We start from the raw sequence: 23,902 nt of genomic DNA, 5'->3' as shown, positions 1-23,902 counted from the left end.
TTGGGATAAGGAGCTGAAATAGCCTGCCTTCTGTGGAGCGGCCTCAGTTTCCCCATCTGCCCTGCCTGCCACATGAAAACTCTCAGACATGCACCCTTCGTGTGGACAAGCTTGAACCCTGAAAGGAGGCTTGGGGCAGAATTGCATTTTGCCAAGGACACAAGTGAGACCCACTGTGCAGTTGGCCTCACCACCAAGCCCATCTTTTAGACGCTTTCTGACTTCACAGCAGCCCAGACTGGGGCAGATGGTGCAGCCAGCACCAGGGCCCTATCTCATTGCCATGGGTGCTCGAGCCAAATATTTTGCAATCTATTATGAAAAATTACATTTTGTAAACTTATAATTAACTAAATGATATTAAAACAAAATGAACACTCACCATTACCATGTAGTATCATCTGTGCTCTTGGAGTTAATACATCTATTATATCCATACAGTGGAAATTTTATAATGCGATGTTCCTGTGCATCTCTCCCCAACTCTGTGTGCTCAGTAACTGCACATCAGCAACTTGAAATCAGCCTCGGTGGGAGAATTTATGCAGGGAGATTGGCAAACCCAACAATCGGTGCTTTTTTTTCTTTCTGGAAAGTCATTTGTTCACCATTTACCCACACACCACTGGCAAAGGCCCCCTCTTAAGTACAAGGGAAGGTTGGGATTTTTTAGGGATCCTTTGAAAGGCTATGGAGCAGAAGCCACAAAGTTCTCTGAGGTGCATGACAGAGGGGACCAGATCAGCACTGGGTCCACCCTAAGTCAGAACAGAAAGCCCAAGCCTCACCTGTCTCTCCCTGACACCTGCTGTAGGACTCTGTGGCGTTTTAGAATCTGAAATGAATGTGGATCTGATTGTAGGGTCAACCTCCTTCAGGCCTCATCTGTCTCTTAGCCAACATTGAGAAGCTTACTCTCCCCACTGCATGGCCTTCTTGGAGTGTCTGCTCGACTGGCTTCCCCTCCACCCCCAGCACTGAACAAGAAGGCCTTTGCCTGACCACCTAGCCATTTGGACACTGCTGTAGGGGTGGGATGGGCTGCTAGCTTCTTGCAGGAGGCTACTTCCTGACCTTACCTCTCCAGACAGGAGCCCTAATAGCTCAGTTGATGCAGAGTTAAATGATCTTACTCCTGTCTTTTCCTTTCAGGCAACATTTAAAGGCTGGATGGACATTATGTATGCGGCTGTGGACTCCAGAGGGGTAGGTTGGCCTCTCCCACCAAGTCGGGCACTTAAGGGCTGGCCCTGGAGCAATGGTCTCCCGAGGAATCCCAAAATCCTCAAATATCTTTCAAATTGAATTCACTGTAGTTTACCAGAGTCTTAAAGTCTTACCCCAAGAGGATGGGGTGGAAGCAACAGAGATGCAGATCAAGCTTCTGCTTTGGCCTTATACCCCATCCATTCACACTGACAGTTCACAGGAAACTAAGAGATGCCCCACATTCTCAAACCTCCCGGTGGCCCGGGCACAGAAGCCATGCCATGACACTGTGCCAGCCTGAGCCCAGCATGCCCATTGTCCTCACCTGCCACCGTCTGCTTCTCACCCCCACCTCCCCACCCCCACCTGTGCTGGTGACCGTCCTCGGGATACCCCCTCTCTTCCAAAGAATGGCACCCCCCAGCCGGCCCGCTCCCACCTGATCCCCTGTCCCCTTTCTCCCCCACAGTATGAAGAGCAGCCCCAGTGGGAATACAGCCTCTACATGTACATCTACTTCGTCGTGTTCATCATCTTCGGGTCCTTCTTCACCCTGAACCTTTTCATTGGTGTCATCATTGACAACTTCAACCAGCAGAAGAAAAAGATACGTGGAGTGCAGGCTCCCCCTGGGCTGGCTGGGCTGGGTGCCAAGGGTTCGGGCTCCGGGCCCCGTTTTGGCTTTCCGCTGAGGATGGTCCTCTGCTTGCTCCTGCCGGGTGGAGTGGGGTCACATGCCCAGGCCTACAAAATGCACCAAGGGACCCCACACCTGCCCTGCCCTAGTCTACCTGAGAGATGAGGCTCCCGAGAGAAGCTGGGTGAAGATGGGGACTCGTCACCTGGTCCATGACAGGGACAATGGGTGGGGCCTATGCAGAGGGTCAAGGTCTTTCTGGAACTCCATCAGAGAGGCCATGATTGGTTTGCAGGTCAACCAGGTGAGCAGAGAGAACCTCCAGCCTGGCTGCATTGGGCAGGGGAGAGAGTGGGGGTGGGGACAGGATTTGCAGGTCACAAAGCCAGAGAGATCTCAAGATGAGTGGGGACAGGGGCCCTGGAAAAGCAGATTTGAGGAGGAGTCTGTGGTGCAGGATAGAGACATACTTTAGTGGGACAGGAAATGAGGAGGAGGCCGACCCTGGTGCCCTCATTATTGAAGCAAGATCCCTGTGCCGTCCATGCCTCTGAGCACCCCAAAATGAGTCTGGTGCCTGTCTCTCTGCACTTAGGGGGCCAGGACATCTTCATGACAGAGGAGCAGAAGAAATACTACAACGCCATGAAGAAGCTGGGCTCCAAGAAGCCCCAGAAGCCCATCCCAAGGCCTCTGGTGAGCCCGGCTCCCAACTCAGCTAGAGTGGGAAGAATCTGCTGGGGGGACAGCCTGGGAAGCCCTCACACCACATGACCAACTATCATGGCCTCTTTACGGTCTTTGGGCCCAGCCTGGGGCCCTCGGCCAGTCCAGGGAAGGAGGAACACTCTCAGGAGCCTGACCACACACAGAGGTCTCAGTCTCAGAGAGATAGAAAGGAAGACATGAGAAGGCTGCAGCAACCAGGGAGCACTGTCTTCCCGCAGAAACCCATCTGCCTCTGAGCGAGCCCCCTCCTCCCCTGCAAGGGCTCAGGCTCTCTCCAGGGAGAGCAGGGCCGTCTCCACAGCCCCCACCCGCATTCATTGCCTCAGCCTTGCAACCCCTGAACGGCAGAGTCCCCTGGTGTGTGGGGCCAGGAGAAGTCCTCTGCCAAGCTGACTCCATTGCCTAATCAGTCCATTCTCCAAAAAAATGTATGTTGGAGCAGAAAGGGGGGTGGTACTCAAAGTAAGTAGGGGACATAATCTAAACCACTGGCTGGTACGTGGCAGCCCAAGTTTTTTAATCCAATTCATCAATTTCATCTGATTCTTTCCTTCACCCTTCTCTGTTCTTTCTCCATTCTCTGTTCTGTGTGTGTGTGTGTGTGTGTGTGTGTGTGTGTGTGTGTGTGTGTATATGAGAGAGAGAGAGAGAGAGAGAGAGAGCTGGGGTGACTTACAATGAAAGACACATATATAGTTAGTAGAGTAAATAAAATCAATTCCTTAAAACGAGTAGAGAAAATGTACTAACCTAGGGCTAATATGGTTACTAGGATTGAACTTTAAATTTGACCTTGAGCCTTCAGACAGTGGGAACAAAAAGAAAAGCACAATGAACATCTACTAAGGAAACTCAGAGTAGGAGAAATCGCTTCCTGAAGATCCATCAGAGAAGACCTTAGGGAAAAGGGAGCCTCGGGGCTGGGCCTTGAAGCCCAGGTAGCACTTTAGCAGGCGAGCCAGGCTGTTTCCAAGCTCCTGACTTCCTCTCACTGTGACAGCTGGTGGGGTGTTGGCCTCACGGGACAGTCGATGAAGTGGGTGATCTGGCAGGGAGTCAGCAGTGGTGGGAGGGGGCCTGCTAGCCTGCTCAGGTCCCTGCTGAGCCCATCCTTTGCCCCTCCTTTCAGAACAAGTACCAGGGCTTCATATTTGACATCGTGACCAAGCAGGCCTTTGACGTCACCATCATGTTTCTCATCTGCCTGAACATGGTGACCATGATGGTGGAGACGGACGACCAGAGCCCTGAGAAGGTCAACATCTTGGGCAAGATCAACCTGCTCTTCGTAGGCATCTTCACAGGCGAGTGTATCATCAAGATGGCTGCGCTGCGGCACTATTACTTCACCAACAGCTGGAACATCTTCGACTTCGTGGTTGTCATCCTCTCCATCGTGGGTAGGTGTACAAGTTGTCTGGAGAGAGGTGCCCTCCCCAGGCCAGGCCTCTCCCCCGGCCCCTGGGCCTCAGGACTCAGGCTCCGCCATTCTTCCCTCTCTGCATTCCTCACCTCTCCCCCGTCACATTCACACAAACACACACTTAAGCTCTTGACCTTGCCCCACGGACCTCTGCCTTGGAGTGACCGGCTTTCATCTTCCGCCGTGGACAGCCCCTGCCGTGGGTGAACTCAGAGGGAAAGGCGGGGGCCGCTGCAGCTGCGGCGATGGGCAGATGGTTGGAAGCTGGGAGTCGGGTCAGAAAACGCCCAGGGAGGCCCCAGGCAGGGGTGAGGGCTAGAGTGTGCCTGGTGGGACTAAATGGGCAGGACATCAGCAGCGGGAACGGAGCTGTTGGCGGGCAGTCTCAGAGGCTCCTGGAGGTGCAGCGTGTACCTCGGAACACCTCCTGGTCCCTGTGCTTGGCCAAACCAGAGGGCCACGCTTAACAACAGGTCAGCGTGGAGCCAGAGTGTCTGAGTCAAATCCCAGCTTCGCACTGACTAGGTGGCCACTTGGGTAAGTTACCTCACCCCTGTTTCCTCTCCTGGAAATGAAGATGATGGTATCAGCTCACTTCCTAGAGTGACTAGAAGGGCTTAATGTAGATACAAAGTGCTCAGCTCAGTGTCTGGTTGACAGTAAATACTGGACTCATGTCAGCCAGTGACATCATTATTATATGAAGACTCTGGAACGATCACTTGGGCCAATATGAGGCAAGTTAATTTCACTCTTTCTCCTAATAGTTATATCTGTGCTCCGTAAAAATCCCAACCCAGAGTAGTCAATAGAGACCAAGGGGTGGGTAAACCCTGCAAGCTAACAGAGTTGAGAGGGTAATAGGAACCATCTCAGGAGGCTGAGATGCACCTGGCACAGTGTGGCACGTGTGGCATGGCACAGCATGGCATGGGGGAGAGTGCTGACTCCTGGGCCAGTGCTTTTTGCACTCAGTGTGCATGTGAGTCATCTGTGCTTGTGCAAATGCAGTGGGCCTGGAAAGGAGCTGAGATTCAGCATTTCTGATTAGTGCCCAGGAGATCCCAAGGCTGCCTGTCCTCAGACCACACTTTGAGTAGAAGGCCTGAGTTCTGGTCCAAGTTAGGGACCAAAATGCTGAGCAAGTCCCCTCAGGCCTCAGAGCCCACGATCTAGAAGATGGGCCTAGTACAGCTCTTCTGTGCACTGTTCTCAGAAGACTAAGGAACAAAGGGGCAGAGAAGGCACTTTGCAAAGAACATGGGTCCTCATTTTCTGGATCCTATGCAGAAATGGAGATTCGGAGAGGCAGGGGGAGCAGGGCCTTGCAGTTAAGCCAGTTGGGCCTCCAGTTCCCGGCTCCTTGCTGTACAGACCCCATGCAGCAAGGCTGGGCTGGAGAGACCGAGCTGCCATGGGTGGCCACAGCCTCTGCTGTTTCCCATAGGCACCGTGCTCTCGGACATCATCCAGAAGTACTTCTTCTCCCCTACGCTCTTCCGAGTCATCCGCCTGGCCCGCATCGGCCGCATCCTCAGGCTGATTCGCGGGGCCAAGGGGATCCGCACGCTGCTCTTCGCCCTCATGATGTCCCTGCCCGCCCTCTTCAACATCGGGCTGCTGCTCTTCCTTGTCATGTTCATCTACTCCATCTTTGGCATGGCCAACTTCGCCTACGTCAAGTGGGAGGCGGGCATCGACGACATGTTCAACTTCCAGACCTTCGCCAACAGCATGCTGTGCCTCTTCCAGATCACCACGTCGGCTGGCTGGGATGGTCTCCTCAGCCCCATCCTCAACACGGGGCCCCCCTACTGCGACCCCAACCTGCCCAACAGCAATGGCTCCCGGGGGAACTGCGGGAGCCCAGCCGTGGGCATCCTCTTCTTCACCACCTACATCATCATCTCCTTCCTCATCGTGGTCAACATGTACATCGCCATCATCCTGGAGAACTTCAGCGTGGCCACGGAGGAGAGCACCGAGCCCCTGAGCGAGGACGACTTTGACATGTTCTATGAGATCTGGGAGAAGTTCGACCCGGAGGCCACCCAGTTCATTGAGTATTTGGCGCTGTCCGACTTCGCCGACGCCCTGTCTGAGCCGCTGCGGATTGCCAAGCCCAACCAGATAAGCCTCATCAACATGGACCTGCCCATGGTGAGCGGGGACCGTATCCACTGCATGGACATTCTCTTCGCCTTCACCAAGAGGGTCCTGGGTGAGTCCGGGGAGATGGACGCCCTGAAGATCCAGATGGAAGAGAAGTTCATGGCGGCCAACCCGTCCAAGATCTCCTACGAGCCCATCACCACCACGCTGCGGCGCAAGCACGAGGAGGTGTCGGCCACCGTGATCCAGCGCGCCTTCCGCAGGCACCTGCTGCAGCGCTCCGTGAGGCACGCGTCCTTCCTCTTCCGCCAGCGGGGCAGCAGCGGCCTGTCCGGGGAGGCCGCCCCCGAGCAAGAGGGCCTCATCGCCTGCAAGATGAACGAGAGCTTCTCCCCGCGCCCCGGCCCGCCCTCCAGCTCCTCCATCTCCTCCACGTCCTTCCCGCCTTCCTACGACAGCGTCACCAGGGCCACCAGCGATAACCTCCAGGTGCGGGTGTCCGACTACAGCCGCAGCGAAGATCTCCCGGACTTCCTCACGTCCCCCGACAGGGACCGAGAGTCTATTGTGTGAGCCTCGCCCCCACTGGCCGGGACACCACGAAAGGCGGCCTGTTGCCTCGAGGCAAACCCAAGCGCAGCCACAAGCCAGCGTCCGCTGGGTCTTCCTTGCTTTGGGCTCAGGAGTGAGATGAGCCTCAGCCCCGTGGATCAGTAAGGCAGAGCTCTGTGGCACCCGTGTGGATGGGCGGGCGCAGTTGGCCAAACTGGCCACTCGAGACAGCCTGTCCCCGGAGGCCCCACGCATACCAGTGGCCTGGTCTGGTCAGGCAACACCCTGGGGCTCTGAAAAGCAACTCCACCCCAGCTGCTGCAGCAAAAGAGAAGAATCAAGACTGTACATGTTGTGAATGGGCTTTCGTAAATTTATTATATTTGATATTTTTTTACTTGCGCAAAGAACTAATGTTTTTCCCATGGACATCGGCAGCATCTCACACGGCCTCTTCTGAACTCTGAACAGGAGTCTGTGCAGCTGCTGGAACTCAGTTCTCAAAGCAAAAGTGGAATCAGTGTGGCTCCCACAGGCCTTCGCTGCAGAAAGGGGCCCCCCTGCCGCGTGGGCAGCCGTGCAGGAGGGCTGAACGCCTCTCCTCTCACACACGTGTGCACACACTCACACACGCAGGTCAGACACCAGCCCCTGCCCCAGCCTAAGGGAGACAGACCTTTCCTCCCAGCCCCACAGGTGGGGTCTTGTCAGCAGGGGCTCACTCCAGCCTTCCATTGTGCCCAAGGTCCTGTTTTCCCTGTGTTTCTAGGCAGGCCCTGCTAGGGTCAGCGCTACAAAAATAAAAGGCTTCCTGAAGAGAGTTGCCTGGGTGCCAGGCTCGTCTCAGGCACTGAAGCTGCCCTTTCTTCCCAGGAGAGCTTGGCCTTCTGTGAGAGTATTAACATAAAACTGAAGAGCCTGAGGGAGCCAGCCCCTACTCAAGGCTTGGCTCCCAGCTTGTCCTTGCTCCTGAGCCTGGCAGACCCTGCCCCACAGGCTGGGAAGAGAAGGCTGGGCCCCATGTGGTTGGGGCCAAGAAGCTCAACAGCCCTTCAGCCCATATGAAGAAGGGAACCTGTTATCATTGACGGTTCTCTCTCTGGACCTTTCTGCCTCTAACCATGGGGGCGAGGGGATTCCTGTGTGGTCCCCAGCTCCGCCTCCAGACGCAGACCCATGGGAATGGGGAGGGCATTTTGGGTCCTAAGCAGGGAAGGGGCCTCGGGATGGTCAGGCCTGGTTCCCATGCCCTAGGAGGGGAATGAACCATGGGACCCCTTGGGAAGGGAGTAGTGTGGCCTTGGACCAGCCCCTCTGGCTTAGCTTGGGGTCCTGGTGGCACCTGCACCCAGGAGCTGCTGAGGTAAGGTTCAGGTTGTCCCACAGGTCTTGTCAGAAGGCTTTTTCAGGGAAAAATACCTTTTCTAGTCCAATTAACCCCAGGGCCTCTTCAGCTACTGACAATCCTATTTAGCATATGCAAATCTTTTCATGTAGAGAACTGTCACCCTGAAAGTGACAGTGTTGGCTGGTGGAGCCTGAGCAAGCAGGAGCTCGGCCGCCCAGTTCCAGCTCTCCAGCAAGGCCGCCCTCCACCGGGCACCCAACCTCACAGGCCACCTCTCGGGCCACCCAGGAAGCCGGAACCTGGCTGCTCCTAACCTACCTCTCCGAGCTGTCAGAGGGCTGGACGTTCTGAGCACATGGCAGTGCCCGTGGCGTTGCCAGTGAGTCAAGTATTACAATTCTTCCCGCCACCTCCAGTCCCCGTGGTGGCCACCCCAGCCCCCACCCACCTCTAGTGATTGCTCTGCTCCCCCATGTTCCCTTTGAGTCCAGCATGGGACATGGTTCTAACTGTCCCAGGGACACTTCTCCGAGTGGAAATCTTATTTTTGTAGATCTCTGCGCTTTGCTCTCCAGGCTTGGAGAGGTGTGTCCCCTTCCCTGCACTCAGCACCCTGCACAGGCAGGAATGTGGCTCAGGAGGTGGCCGGGCTGCCAGCCCAGCCGGCCGGAAGGAGACTGGCGTCGTGCAGACAGCCTCGGAGCCTGGAGACAGGTGCCCGGGGCTGGCCACTGACAGCGCCAGGAGCTGCGGGTGGTGTGGCTGAGGGCAGGGACGCCTAGGCCTGACTCCTTAGCTTCCAGTGTGGCTCTTTTTTTTTTTTTCTTTTTTCCTAGAACTGCACAATGACCAGCAGGACCGGACAAGAGGGTAGGGGAAAGGAGGGAGGGACAAGCGTCCAGTGCCAGCTGTTGTCTGAACTAACCGAGCACTTCTCACCCAACTTCGTGTGTAAATAAGATACATATTTTTAAAACAAACCAATAAACAGCTTCCATGACCTGGCCTGGGCTCTGTTCTTGTGCCGAGATGTGACAAGGCCCCGAGCCTGCGAGGTGAGGTGCTGTGGGCGAGCGGGCTGATACCCTAAGAGCCACGCGGGACTCCCGGTGTCTTCCCAGGAAAACGGCCAGGGAGAGTGCGGCTTGGCAGAGCAGCCTGCCCCACGAGAGGACGTCCGGCCATGCCCTCTAGGACTTGGGTCTGGGGCACGGCCGAGGGGGAGTACCAAGATTTGGGGCTCACACCATGGGAAGGGTCTGAAAAGGTGGGTGGAGGAAGGGGCAGCTGTCATGGAGAACAGCCGGATGGTGGCACCTGTGTGTCCAGCCGGGCTTGGACCTGTGACGCCTGACACTGGCTCCCTCGCCCTCCCCTCCCCTTCCCTCCTCAGCCCTTAGCCCACTGATGCCCCGGCACCGCACCAGAAACTCTCCACCAGCCAGCAGGGGCCTCCTTGTGGTTGGATGCAGCAGAGCCTTCACCTTCTGGTGGGTCCCATCCACCACAGCCTTGAGCTCAAGGGACAGCAGCCCCTTCTGGAAATCCTCTCTTCCTCAGGCTTCATGGTGCCACCCCCGCCAGGGTTCCCTCCAGTCTCTCCGGTTCCCTCTTATGGGGCCACATTTTCCAATGTCTGATTGAATGATCAAGCCCTTTAGGCCCTGGGCCCTCTTGCAGGAAGAGTGGGAAACACACACACACACACACTGCCATGCTTTAAAGAATAGTCCTGAATCTTTATCTTGAGCCCAGGCCTCCCCACAGAGCCCCAGGCCAGCACACCAGGCTGCCTACGTGGGACATCTCCAAAGCTTCAAGCCCAACCTGCCCGGCACTGAGCTCATCTGTCTTGCCCCCAAGCCCGTTGGTGAAGATACCCCCTCAGATCCCACCTTCAATTGCAGGCTTTCCCTCACGCCCTCGTCCAGTCCGCATCCTGCCGGCACTACCTTCTCAGCATCTTTAAAATCCCACCACTGGTCTATCTCGCTGCTGCTTCCCTGGCTGAGGCCAGCGTCTTGCCTCAAGGCTTTTCTCCCTCTAACCTCAGCCATTCATACGACTCAGCTACCAGAATATTTTAATCCAAGGTCATTGCCTCCTGGATAAAACTCTCCAGTGGCTTCCTGTTGCCTTGGGATCAAGGCACACCCCTCCCAGGGCCTCAGGCCTGCCAACCTTGTAACCACATCTCTTTCTAACCCCTCAAAGGCCCGGGCTCTTCCTCCTCTCGGCCTTTCCAAAGGCCACATCCGCCTCCCAGAACATAGTTCCTTTCCACTCAGCCTTCAGGCCTCATTTTAATGCCGCCTCCTCCGGGAGCCCTCCCTGACCACCACCCAATCCCTTCCCTGTCACTCACCCCCGCTCTTGTTACTGCCCTTGTCACAGCGTTTATCACTCCCCATTGCGAACACCTGCAAAGCCCATATGCAAACAAACATGACCCCTGGTGTCATCAAACCCAACCTTATTTTTGTCTCTCCCTGTCCCTCCTGAATTTATTCAGTGCAGATAATCTTCCCTGGCCCTGGATGAGAACCGGGCTGATCCTGTGGCTTTTTGGCTCAACCTTGGGCCAAAGAACAGCAGCCTACAGTGACTTTTCCTTGTAAATTTTCTCAGCCACCCTCATCCTTAAGGTGTCCAGTCCCTGAACAGTCAGGGCTGGGGTGGCTGGTAGCTCCTCCCAGGCCAGGCAGGAGCCAGATGGGACTCTCCTACAGGCAGGCACCTGTGGCTTTTGGGAGACTCCCTTCTGGGCATCCCTCCTGCAGATCTCTCAGCCCAGGAGATGCACCCTTTTCCGGGTACCCTGTGACCCCATCCTTTGCCCCTGGGCCCCTGTGGGTCCACCCCAACTTCTTCCTGCCAAGGCCCTCAACCTTCCAAGTGGCCCTGTTACCCTGGCCCTCTCTTGTCCTGCCACTTCCAGCCTACAGGAAGCCCCCAGAGCACTCTCTTGGCCACAGCGGGCTCCATGGCCACCATCAGAGCAGCTGGCCCGAGACCCTCTTCCCAGGTCCCAGGGCCAGATCCAGGACCCTGTCACCTGTCAACTTGAGCTTTTGTTAGGCCAAGCGAGGCCCGGTCCTCCAGATCTCCAATGTGTCAAAGTGCTCCTAGAAGGCCCTGGAAGGCCCCTCGGGGGCCTGGGTTAGAAGGTAACACCACCACCCCCCGCAGGCTCTCCCCCAAGGAAAGGACACAGGGCCCTGGAATCTCTGGACATTTTCTCCAAAGAAACCAGCCAACAGATGCCTAGGCCTCTGCTCTCTTGGACCCCTTTTTGCATGTGACCTGATGTGACTGCGGGTCCCAGTGTCTGGCGCCATTTCCCTTATAAACAAGCTGCATAGGACAGACTCGGACATTTGGTGTCCCGAAACCCTGGGTTTTAGTCCTTCGGTCAAAACCGGGGCAAGGGCAGTCCATTTTAACCTGTGTGACACTTATTTGTCTTTTCCCAACCAGACCAGGGCTTTTTCAAAGGGCAGGCCACATCCAGTGTAGTGGGCCGAGGCTAGCTTTTTTAAAAAGAATATCAGGCCCTGGCCAATGTGGCTCAGTTGGTTGGGCTTCATCCCATGCACTGAAATGTTGCCGGTTCGATTCCTGTTCAGGGCACTTGCCCAGGTTGCAGGCTTGATCCCACATCAATGTTTCTCTCTCCCCCTCTCCCTTCTTCTCTCTCTAAAAATATCAATGAGAAAAAAAATAAAGAATACCAGAATTTTACATAGCTGTGTATCCTATGTGCTCAGGAGGAGTGCTGTTTTGTGAAATTGTCGTTTCGGCTACATGTAAACCTTGGGTGAGTGCTGTGTGCACCCGGACAGTGATGGGAAATCTACTTTCTAGAAATGCCAGTGAAAAGAATGAAAGCAGCATGCGGACAGGGGCTGTGTCTGTTTTGCTCACATTGCAGCCGGGACACAGGGCGGCCACTCTAACTCTGTGGGGAGTGTGTGAGGGGGCGGGAAGGAGGCTGCGCCCCCCCACCCGGCTGTGAAAGGGTCAGGCCTCTTCTCTCACAAGCTTCAGGACACAGCATGGCGGCTTCCCCATCGTCATCAGAGCCCAGGATTGAAGCCTGGGGTTCTGGGGCATTCTGTGGGGTCTTCCCTGGCTGCCTGAGATGGGTCTTCCCCCGGCCTGGGATGTGGCGGGCTCATCAGGAGGGAGGCAGGAGTGGGGCCTTGTGCTCAGAGCAATGCCACAGCTGTCACCGGCCGCTTGGGGTGAGGCCGAGGTCCAGGCGGCAGGCAGCTCTGTGAGGGATGGACGTCGGCTCCTGTGTCAGCGGGAAGGCATGCGGCCCAGGGAGCTCAGTCCTTGGCAGGGAGATAGATGCTCCTGGACAGACGTCAGCTGTCACCCTGGGGCCACGGCACTGGCAGCTCCCTTGCCCGGTGCCAGCAGCTCCTCCACCCGCCAGCCCTGACAGCCACGAGACCGGGAGGGGCAGGGGACAGAGCACAGGCGCTCCTACAGGAGGACATGGGACAGGCAGCAAGGGAGAGCAAAGAGCCGCCACAGGCCACCACCGATGGCTCGAGGAGCCCAGGACTGGCGTCTGATGCCCCAGCCGCTTCTCAGAGCCATCTGTGAGGGCGCTGAGCCCACTGCGCTGCCTGGCAGGCCCTCCAGCCTGAGAGCTGGGCCAGGCCGGGCCAGCCGAGGATTGAACCACGCTCCCCAGGCCACCCCAGCGCTGGGCACAGAGCAGGAGCCAGGAATGTTTGCAGAAGAGACAAGCCAGTCAAGTTCACGGTCCGCGGAATTCTCCTGGGTCCTCTCCTCTGCCTGGACCCTTCCTGTCGTCTGAGATCCCCACCGCTTTCCTCACCAGCAGCCCCACCTTCCACACTTCTTTCTTCTGGAAGGAGGTCAGACGCATGGTCATTTGAGATCCTCACCTACATGAAGACACATGCGGATTCACACACGTACACATTCAAGGCTCAGGAATGAGAGTGGCTGTTAGGGAGGGGGAGGAGCTTTACCACCAGGAGATGCCTGAAACCCCAGGAATGAACCTCAAGCTTCCTGTTCCAACCCCCTAAGGACCAGGGGGCTCAGGACATTCCCAGGGACAGAGGCAGGCAGACAGGCCAGAGGGAACTTCATTCAGACACAATTCTCAAATGCTGGCAGCTTCCAAGCTCTGGGGGGAAGGGGCATCCCTATGAGAGGGACCCTGGGACCCTGCTGGGGGCACCACTCTCCTGCAGTGTCCCAAGTTAGAGGTAGGGCCAGGCCAGCCTGAGCTCAGCACGCGTAATGACCACCCTGACAAGCACTTCCTCCCGTGCCAGCTCACAGGGCTGGCATCCCTGGGCAGTTGCCAGGCACCTGCTGTGGGAGAGAAAAGCCCCGTCATACCAGCCTTTGGGAAGAGACAGGCAGGCTAGGATTCCAGAAATGCGTAGTACAGGTCGAAGCAGAGCCCCCCCGCCCCGGATGTGGGCTGACCGGCAGGCAGCATGTCCTGTCTCCCACCCTGCTCCCTGCCCAGCCTCTGTGGCCAGAGCCTCGGGGAGCAGGCGCTGGTATTTTAAGTGTGACCAGACAGGGCGCTGAGCTTGCCTCTAGTAGTTGTCCTTGGAGCCATGCCTCCTGGGGGACCATCTGTCTGCCACTCACCCTCTCAGGCTGCACCCCCTCTTCCTGGAAGGCCAGGGACCGGGCTGCTTCTATGGGCAAGGCTGGGGGAGGAGCTCAAGGGCAATGGAGGCTGGGGAGGCTCCACCAAGAAGAGAGGCCGGCTTCGGAGCGATAATTGGGCCTCCTGCATCCTGTGTCAATCCATCACATTTATAGGCTTCTCTCCGGACAGGAGACAATGAGGAAATGACAAAAGCCAATAAGGCCAATAAATAAAAGGTAATGGAATAACCAGTATGTGCAGCCCATGCCCTGAGCTCCAGAGCCTGGAGCAGGGCTGAGCCCCTCCCTTTCAACTCTGTCTTGACTTCAGCCGCAGGCCCCCTGGGGACAGTTAAAACTGGTCAACAGCCCCCTCAGGGGTGTCTGGCTGCATTTCCAGTGGCTGGGGCCAAAAACCTTGGCGTCATCCCTGCCTCTTCTCCCTCTCTCACACCCCACATCCAATCCTGCAGGAAATCCTGTTGGCTCTGCCTTCAAAATATATTCCAAGTCCAACCACTTCTCAACACCTCTCCTGCCTCCATGCTTGTCTGAGCCACCATCATCTCTTGTCTGGATTCTTGCAAAGGCCTCCTAACTGCTCCTGCCCCAGGCTGTTTTCAACACAGCAGCCGGAGGGTCTATTCAAAGGCAAGGGGATCATGTCACTGACTGCTCAGCACTCCCAGCGGGCCCCATCACACTTGGAGGACAGCCTGAGCCCTTCGCAGCCATGATCTGCCCCAGTCCCCAGCACCTGCCTCAGCCCCTCCGCAGCCATCTCTTACCCCACTTAAGCTCCCTCACCCCAGCTCTTTACTGGTCCCACCCAGACTGAGCATCACCAGCCTTTGCTTGCCACTCTCCCCCCAGAAACAGCACCTCCTTTCTCTTTCAACTCTTTTCTCAAATGTCACCTTGTCAATGAGACAACCATGACCATCCTATTTTCTACCCTCCCCAGCCCACTTTTTCTATACTTAAAGCAGGCTTAGTGAAGAATAATTTATATAAAATAAGTTCCCCCTTTTTAAATACATGATGAGTTTTGACAAATATATAGGTAGTATAGCCACCATCAAAATCCATCACGCCAAGAATTTCCTTCATGCTCCTTTATAGGCAACCACTTCTCCAACCCCATCCCCTGGCAGCCACTGAGCTGCTACCGGTGCCTACAGATTTGCTTTTTCTGGAGAGTTCACATAAATGAATTAATATGCATGCAGCCTTTTGCGTCTGGCTGCTGTCACTCAACATAATGCATTTGAGACTCATCCACGTTGTTGAATGTGTTGGTTTGTTCCTTTTCATTGCTGTGTGGTATTCCATTATATGGATATACCACAATTTATTTTCCATTCAATAGCTGAGGGACGTTTGAGTCATTTACAATTTTTTGCTGTCATGAATAAAGCTGCTATGGACATTTGTGTTCAGGTATTTGCATGGACATATGTTTTTCTCTCTTGGGTAAATACCTAGGAATTGAATTTCAGGGTCATATGATTAGTGCATGTTTAACTTTATAAAAAGTTGTAAAAATTTTTTCCAAAATGGTTGTTTGTTTTTTATTCCCACCAGCGATGAGCGTTCCAGTTGCTCCATATCCATGCCAACATTTGGTGTTGTCAGTCTTTTTATTTTTTCTTTAATTTTAATCATATGAATGGGTGTATCCCATAATTTTAATTTGCATTTCCCTGACGACTAAGGGTGTAGAGAAGCTCCTCATGCCATTATTGGTCATTCCTGTACCTTCTTTGGTGAAGTATCTGCCATTGTTTTTAAGGAGCTCTGAACAAATGTTCCCTATACTTAGAGCATCCTTTGAAGGAGCAAGACTCCTTGTGCAGTGTGACATTCCACTGCTCTTCCATGGGCTTTCTGTATGAAATAAAGAAACCGACCTCACTCTGCTCCATTTACTCATCTGTAAAATGGGCATAACAATACTTACCTCCTAATGTAGCGTTAGCATTGTGTAAAGTGGGACATGGAGAGAATTTATAACAATCCCTGGTACATGGTAAGCACTTAATAAATGTCCAGTAGGACAATGACAATTATTATTACTAACCCCTACAGGATTTGTTCTCATCAATCCCATTTCCCTCTCAGAGCCATGTGTTTTCATCTGTAAATTGTTGGGGACAATCTCTACAGTAAGACCCACTGATTTCCTGCATTGCTCACTGTTTATTGACACACTCCTTACAGGTCTCTTCCTCCACCCAGGGGCACTCCCCGACAGACACCCTGGGGCACCCCTGACAGACACCAGTTACACACACAGCCTTGGGAAGCTTCCTGAACTCCTGACCCACAGAATGGCTTGTGTCCAGCTCTTCAGTGAGAGGGACCATGAGAAACTAGAAGAACTGAGGGAAACCGAGGAGACTGAGGAAGAGCTGGGAAGAGCAGGTGACACCAAGCAAGACTGAGAGACCCGGGAGGCTGTGAAAGGTAGTACGACCTTACAGGGGCAACCCCTTTGCCCCACAGTGGCTCAGTATGTTCTCTCCCCACCCCCAGCTCAGTTCCACAGCTCAGGGTGGGCCAGGCCCTCCATCCCCCACCTTCACCCCACCTGACCTCTGGAGGAAAGCTGGATCCCCAAGTGAGCCCTCCCTCGAGGGGAGTGCGGCGGGGAGGAGGGCAGGAGTGTTGGGAAATCAGTGCACACAGATCTGGGGTTGGTGCCAGGGTGCCACAGGGAGTGAGGAGGAGGTGATGAGAGAAGGGCAGGCCAGCAGGGCCCAGGCCACTGGCAGGACGGGCCAGGGGCGGAGACTGGGGAGCTGATGGCCTGGGAGGCAGGGAATGCTGAGAGGGTTATGGGGGCTGGAGGCCCGGGGGCTCTCGAAGTCCAGAGCAGGGAGAAGGGGAGGCACTGAGGGGCCGGAGTGCAGGAGGGGTGAGGAAGATCAGAGCAAGGAGCATGGTGGGGTCGGGGGTGAGGGGTGGGGGAGAAGAAGCTCTGGCCTTCCCACCCTCCCAGTCCTTCACTCCCACTAAGCATGTACTTCACGCTCATTGACACCTCCTCAATTGTGGGCCGCCCCCGCCAAGACTCGCTTGGCCACCATACCCTCTTCTCCCCAGGGGCAGCCACCACCTCAGTGCCACCCTCACCACCCACCAGCTGCCAGGCCCCAGCCACAGAGCCCCCCAGGCCAACTTCTCTGCTCTTGTGCCCCAGCTAAAGACCACCCAGCCCCACGGATAGACCCACACGAAGCCATGCATCTGTCCCCCAGCAGCCCGACCTGCCACATGACTCAGCCGCCCTCTCGTCTTCCTGTGGCGACTGCGACGTTCACAGGATAAATGAACACTGGGCAGTGGGGCCAAAGCCCTGCCAGCAGGGCTGATGGCAGCCATGCACCCCAGGACCGAGTGGCACATGTCAGCAGACCCAGAGCCACAGGGGCCCCCTTCCTCACTCACTCCCACTGAGTGATGGGGCCAGCCGAGGAAGCAGAGGCATCTGTCCACTCTTCCGTCAGCAAACACACACTGAGCATATGAGAGCTGGAGTTGTCACAGTGAGCCCAACAGACAAGGCCCCCACTCTCATGCAACTCACAGTCAAGTTCGGGAAACAGGCATTAACCTTGAAAACCAGGGGGGCAAAGTACCAAATGCAATGAGTGAGGCTACCCAGGCGACGGGCCAGGGAGGGGCTCTACTGAAGATACAGCAGGTTTGTTGACGGCGGGGGGGGGGGGGGCAGGCAAAGGGAAGAGCAGACTAAGGGTCCCGAGGTGTGGAAGGGCGTGGGGAAGATGGCCCACGTGGCTGACCCCGCCCAGCGAGGCCCAGGAAAGGGACCCTGAGGTGCCGTGGCGCTGTTGGAGGGGGCTCCTGTCATAGATATTCATTATTTGGTGGCGTTGCGAGGGGGACATGGTTGCTAACTGGTTTTGTCCTTTAGAAAGCTCCCACCTCCTGCTCTGAGGGAAAGGCTTGTAGGGGTCAAGAATAAAGAAGGGGAAACAGGCCAGGTGGCCTCTGTAGGGACAGATTGATGGTGGCCTGGACCAGGATGGGGACTGTGGAGAGTAAGAAAACCCAGAGCTATTTAAGGTGTTCACTTGGTGGACAGGGCGCCCAAGCGTAGGTGAGGACGCTCCTCTGGTCTCCGTCTCTGGCTAAGACGCTGGGGAAGGTGCCACAAGGGGCCTCCTCCGGTCACCTCCCGGGCTGGCCCTCCGGCCTCCGATACCTGCTTTAATGAGCACTTGGCAAGCAGGGTGGACGGTTCAATGGGGCTTCTTCTGTCCAAGAATCAACTCCAGGTCCCGTCTCCCCTAATCCTGCCTCCTACACCTACCATGGGCAATGCAAAGGCCAAGAGATAGCAAGTTCCCAGCACCTGCCTGGCGACGGGGAAGGCGCTGGCCTCTCTCCTCGCTGTGAATGCAGCCGAAGGAACTGTCCCTGAGCACGGGACATTCTGAGGTGGCCTCAATTCACCTTGATTTTTTTTCTATTCACCAACCAAGAGTTTCCATGACCTACCCAGTACCTCCCCTGAGGGAGTTTCACCCTCTGCTTGAGTTGTTTAAAAAACAGAATAGGGGTCAGGTTCCAGGATCTGAACAGCACGGCCCTGTCACTGCTGAGGACACTTGGACACCTCACGGGTCCCAGCACATGCTACCAGAAAACAGCACCATTCCTCAAAGTCAAGGGGAACTCCTGAGGGTCCCCACTTGGCCTCATCCCTAGGCGACAGTCCTGTGGACAAATAACCAGTCCCCAGGCGAGAGCATAGGCATGTCAGCATGGCAGCCTCCGGAACTCCCAGCAGTAGCCTCAGTCCATGCTAAAGTCAGCCTGGTCCTGGCTGGTGTGGCCCAGCTGGTTGAGCAGCATCCGTGCACCTGAGGGTCACCGGTTCGATTCCCAGTCAGGGCACATCCCCAGTGGGGCGCGGGAGGGGATGCAGGGGGCAGCCGATCTATCGATCGATGTCTCACTCTCACATTGATGGTCCTCTCTCTGTCCCTCTTCTTCTCTCTCTCTAAAAATGAGAAAATTTAAAAAATCTTAAAGTCAGCCGGACCACAGGAAAACACAGGTGGGCTCCTGTTGTCAACCATGGTCCCCACCCAGGCTCCTGTTTTTCTCAAGATAATTTCATTTCAGAAGCCCCCGGCCCAAGGCCTGTACTGAGGCCACCGCACTCCACCCCGCGGGCGCCTCCCCTTCCCATCTTGTACTGATGCTTCCTTCCTTCCCAGAGGCTCTGGCTCCCCCTCTAAGTGGATGCACTGCCCCCAGGGGCCAGCTTTGGGTGTCAGGGATCTCAGGGAGAGCAAGCCTTGAATCTAGTCTCAAAGCAGTTAACTAACTGCAAGTGGGGGACCAAGGCTACTCACTCACCCTACATTTGCTTAACTAAGAAAGCCATTCAGGTGGCCTTCACTGGGCTCCAGTCATTTTCCTTTTAAACTGTACCTGTACCTGCCACCTGTGGACACCAGGCGGCCTGTCCGGGGCATTTCATGCCCCCTGTTGGTCCCCGGAGCCTGGAGGGGGCTGATTTGGAGCGCACGCCTCCAGCGGCCCCCCATCGGCGACCTCAGCACCGGCTTCGGGCTGAGTGTTTTCATGCAGGAAAAGGAACGTTTCCAGGTGGAAACCTTCCAAATGTGTCTTCCCCAATCACCTTGTCACCAGATTGCTCTAAGCAAAAACTTTCTCGTAAATTATCTTTGCCTTTGGCTGTTCACACACAAAGGTCACATAGTTGTCTGCCTCTGATATCGCTCGCGGAGCTGGGGAGATGGATTCAGAGGTTCCCACAGCCGGAATCTGCAGAGGAATTCTGGCTGAGAAAGGGGGTGAGGGCCTGAGGAAGAGGAGAGGGAGGGAGAGGAAGCGGGGAAGACCCAGGGGCGTGGAGAAGGCGAGGGGACCTCGGGCCATCTCGCCCCTTCCCCCTCCCATCTCTACGCCGCAGTGTCTTTGGTGCCCCTCCATCCCATCCAAGGATGGAAAAGCAAGAATACAAGGGCATCCACCATCCGCCAGCACACGCAGCAGCCGGGTCGCGGCTTCTGAACACTGGTCTCTGCCGGAAGGCTCTAGGGCTCCTCAGTGAGCCGGCTGGTTCATTGCCAAGCAACTGCGAAATGAGCCCGGGACACCTTGTTGTCCCAGGAGGTGAGAGAGTGCGGGGAGACCCAGGGGGTGTGTCGGAAGGCGCGGAGCCGGCCTGAATGAGCCGGTGAGCGAGCTTAGAAGGAAGGATGGAGCAGATCACTGGGGCATGGAAACTAGCGGGGAAAACGCTGGTGGGGAACAGAGCGTTTCCCCACAGTTAAGGAGGAGCAGTGCTACAGTGGGGGGCTTGGCACACGCCACCCAAACCAAGCGATGGGAGACGACATCTCTAACCTGAGAAAGATTCAACAGCGCCTTTGTAGTAGTCTTGCCAAAAATGCATGACCTGAAGCCAAGAATGAGGGAACGGCACACAGAACCTGAGTGGCATCACTGTACAGAACAACTGGCCTGGACTATTCAAAAATGTCAAGTTCAAGAGACACAAAGAAAGGCTGAGGAACTTCCGGGTTAAAGTAGGTGAAGGGACGTGACAGCTCAATGCCATGGGTGACCCTGGGACAGGAAGCAATATAGGCCCGAAGGAGATGTGATTGAGACAGCTGATGAAATTTGAATATGGACTGTGGATTAGGTGACAGTATATCAGTGTTAAATTTTCTGATTTTGATATGAGTACTGAGGTTTTGTAAAAGAATATCCTTGCCCTTACTAATACGTCCACATTTAAGTATTTAGGAGTAAAAACACAATGTTTTCAACTTACACTCAAGTGATTCAGAAAAAAAATGTGTGTTATAAATATATACAGACTATGTATATAGTACATACATAATACAGGGTAGAGGGTACATTATACACACACTGAGAGAGAGAATTATAAAATATAAATAATGGGTGGATCTGCATAAGTGATATATGGGAATTGCTTGCAACTTTTCTATAAGTTTGAAGTTACATTAAGATAAAATTTACAAACATAATAATAGCCAGAACGTATGCGGTGCTTACTCAAAATACTTCACATGTATTAGGTCCTACAAGGTGTGTGGCGCGAGCGATCCATGCTGTCCTCTTCATTTTACAGATGGGGAAACTGAGACACAGAGCCGTTGAGCAACTTGCCCACAGGCCCAGCCTGGTGGGAGCCGAGCTGGGGCGTGACTCCCGGCCAGTCTGCCTGGCTCCCGGGCCTGTGCTCTGGGCCAGGGCGCTCTGCGGCCTCGGCAGCTGTGCAGCTGAGGATGGGACCACAGGCGGGACCCATGCAGGGAACGAGCACACGCTTAGACCCAGACACGCTGATGCGCGGCCCGGTGCGTTCTGGCCGCGGGCTGAGGGCCAAACTAGTCTCCAGCTCTGGACCGGAGGAGAGCCTCTGAGAAAGTAGAAGGAAGTTCCAATTCAGTGCCTTGGGGCCCGGGGCCTGGGCAGAGCCCCTCCCTCCGGAGGCGGTTTCCTGCAGACTCCAACCCGTCTGGTTTGCCCCCCTGCGCTTCCCTCCAGCTCCAAGCTCCACTCCCCTTGCCCCCAGCCTTCTCTGCTTCCCCCTCCACCCTCACCCTTTGCCCACAAACTGAAAAATAAGCTGTTTCTGGCCTTGGCCTCAGAGGAAAGAAGTGGGGCCCAGGTGTAGCAGTGGCCCCAACACCAGAGCTGAGGGAGGATGATTGAAAGCTGATGGCATGGGGACTGGAAGAGGAGACAAGGGACCAGTCCTGAGATGTGTACAGGGAAAAGCACTGGGGTGCCCTGCGCCAGCGCCAGTGCCAGCAGGAGCAAGCCTGGCAGGGCTGGACACCCTCCTTCTGAGAAGTCTGTTCCCTACCACCCCTGAGGAGGCTGAGGCCTCTGGGGCAGAGGCAGTCTCCAGGCAGGGGCGGAGGGGGGTAGGATGCCTGCTTGGTCGGGCCTGTCCATCTGGCAGGGAAATGGGGGTGGGGAGGAAGAGGCTGACGTCTGAACTCAGAAGTGGAGTGGACCCCCGCAGTCCCCTCCCTGCTGAAGGGCCTGTCACAAGGCAGCCGTGTCTCACACCTGCTTATCAGGGCCTGGGTGTGGAGAGGGTGTCACAGATGGGAGATAGAGCCGGGACAGGGCTGTCCACACCGGCCTGCTCTGCCTCCCTCATTCACACCTCCAAGAGGCCCCTCAGCCCACTTATCCCCGTGGCCTCCAGCCTGCCCAGCATGCTGGCCTGGCATGCCTCCCTAGCAAACCACCCTGAGGCCACCAGCCTGCCCAGCAAGCTGCCCCACATGCCTCCCCAGCAAACCTCCCTGCGGCTGCCTTTCTTGAGAAGTGCTCTGCCCCGGGCACCACGCAGGAGGGACCCTGGAAGCTATCTAGCCCAACCCTCACTTTACAGATAGGGAAGCTACGAGGAAGGAGGGGCCATTCAGCTAAAATCATATTGCAAGGACACACAGGAGCGGAGCAAGCCCAGAGTGTGTGAGGGTCTGAGCCTCAGCCTGGGGGCCCCTGAGGCAGGGTCCCAGGGCCACCATGAAGGGGGAGCGAGGGGCACATTTATCCCTGGGGAGCACCAGTCTATTCAGATTTCAGCCTCCTGCAGGGAGAGGGCACAAATGCCTCATACTGCCCCAGTCCACTGACTCGGGTGAGGGCTGAGGTCCCCACCTGTGTCTGAATGGTAGTGGACAGCAAGGGGTTAAAGGCTCCCTGTGAGGTGGTGGGCAGGGGCGCAGAGGGGTGACAGGGCCACAAGGCACATAAACTGGGAGCCCAGTGCAGGCAGTCAGGAGCCCATCTTGGGTGGTGCTGGGAACTAAAACATTTGTCACATCTGGTGGCCTAAGAATGAGCCCCTAGGGCCCTGGCTGTACCAAGGCCTCAGAGATGCTGGGAGGCTTGGCAGACTCAAGGCCCCTGCCTGCCACTGCCCCGCACCTGCAGCCTCAGAGGACATGCTGGTGGGAAGGAGCCCTGGCATCACCAGAGGCGGAACGGTTCCCCTCGTGCCTGTGTAGGAAATGGGGCGGAGGGGGCAGAGAATGAGCATGCTTCTGGTGTCTTGGTCGGGTAGGAGAGGGTGGGCTCCACACCTGCAAGCAGCTGGAAGACTGATCGGATCAGACGAAGGGCCCTGGGGAAAGTGCGCTGGGAGCTAAAGCCCGCAGGAAGCCATGCTTGGCACCCCAGGAGTTATCCCAGACACAGGGACCCTGCACCCCTCCGCCGACACCTGCCTGCCTATAAGCACATAGCCAGCACCCTGGCAGGAGATTCCTGACCATTGCACACGCCTTCCTGACTCCTTGGAGACGCCTCCCCCACAGCCCTCTCACTCTGTCCTAGCAGGTGCCTACTGGTCCCTGCAGAGAGACTGACCTGCAGCTGGGCCAAGTCCCCACCCTTCCCTTCCCCGGCCCTAATGAGCACAGTGGGACTCCAGCAGGTTAAGCTAGATGTTTCTGACTTGTTGCTAATTCCAAAACATTTTGTGAGCACCTACAATTTACAGAATCCTCTGGAGGCCCCAGGAAGGGGTCAACTTGGTCATTTACCTGCCTCCAGGAGATGGCAGGGCCTGGTAGGGCAAAGATGAGTAAATGCGTGAATGACTAAATTACAAAGCAAATTAAAATAGCCAACAACCTTGCGGAGTGGAGGGCAAACATCAGACTGGGAGCCAGAAAACCTTCGTAAGTCACACATCCCTGGAGTTTGTTTCATTTATGAAATGGGAGGATCAGCAGCTGTTTGAATGGTAGACTGAACAAACCCAGATGTGGAAGACAGATGTGGAAGCGCTTTGCAACACATCTGCAACACATTGCAGTCCTAGGATTGGGGACAGGTGGAATTGCTTCCACCTGGTCCTAAAGTCAGGCCCTGTCCCTCCCTTCCCTCAGTACAAGATGACCTTCGTCAGTCAGTCTTAGTCCACTCAAGCTGCTGTAACAGAATAGCATAGCATAGACGGGATAGCTTGTAAACAAACTACTTCTCAAATTAGCATTTTTCCTTTCAAAAAAATAGAAGAGACTTGAACTTAAAGAAAATATCAGAGCACATTACTATCCCAAGAAAGTTGCAGGGTGTGTGAAGCTGGTCGCCTGGTAAAATGTTTTTACCAAAGGGATCTTCCTCGGCTGTCTCATTCGGTTTTTAACAGACACACTGAAGGCTTGTTTGTCCAATC

General features: G+C 55.6%; 1 protein-coding gene across 2 annotated transcripts in view; it reads left to right on the top strand.

Moving 5' to 3' along the window:
* Nucleotides 1–9,015, top strand: part of SCN5A (sodium voltage-gated channel alpha subunit 5) — a gene marked incomplete at its 5' end in the record, with an annotated part of 54,425 nt that extends 45,410 nt beyond the window's left edge. For both annotated transcript variants that reach the window (XM_081159187.1, XM_081159186.1), the window contains 5 exons: nt 1,153–1,206; nt 1,679–1,820; nt 2,442–2,542; nt 3,705–3,975; nt 5,446–9,015. In XM_081159187.1, coding sequence (XP_081015313.1) covers nt 1,153–1,206; nt 1,679–1,820; nt 2,442–2,542; nt 3,705–3,975; nt 5,446–6,683 — 1,806 coding nt within the window. In that variant the 3' untranslated portion in view covers nt 6,684–9,015. The remainder of the gene's footprint in view (nt 1–1,152; nt 1,207–1,678; nt 1,821–2,441; nt 2,543–3,704; nt 3,976–5,445) is intronic.
* Nucleotides 9,016–23,902: the final 14,887 nt, after the last annotated feature.

Source organism: Miniopterus schreibersii (genome assembly GCF_964146895.1).
Source record: "Miniopterus schreibersii genome assembly, chromosome: 15".
Taxonomy (NCBI): domain Eukaryota; kingdom Metazoa; phylum Chordata; class Mammalia; order Chiroptera; family Miniopteridae; genus Miniopterus; species Miniopterus schreibersii.
Note: the sequence above shows the minus strand (reverse complement) of the source record. Positions and strands in the feature narration are given on the sequence as shown.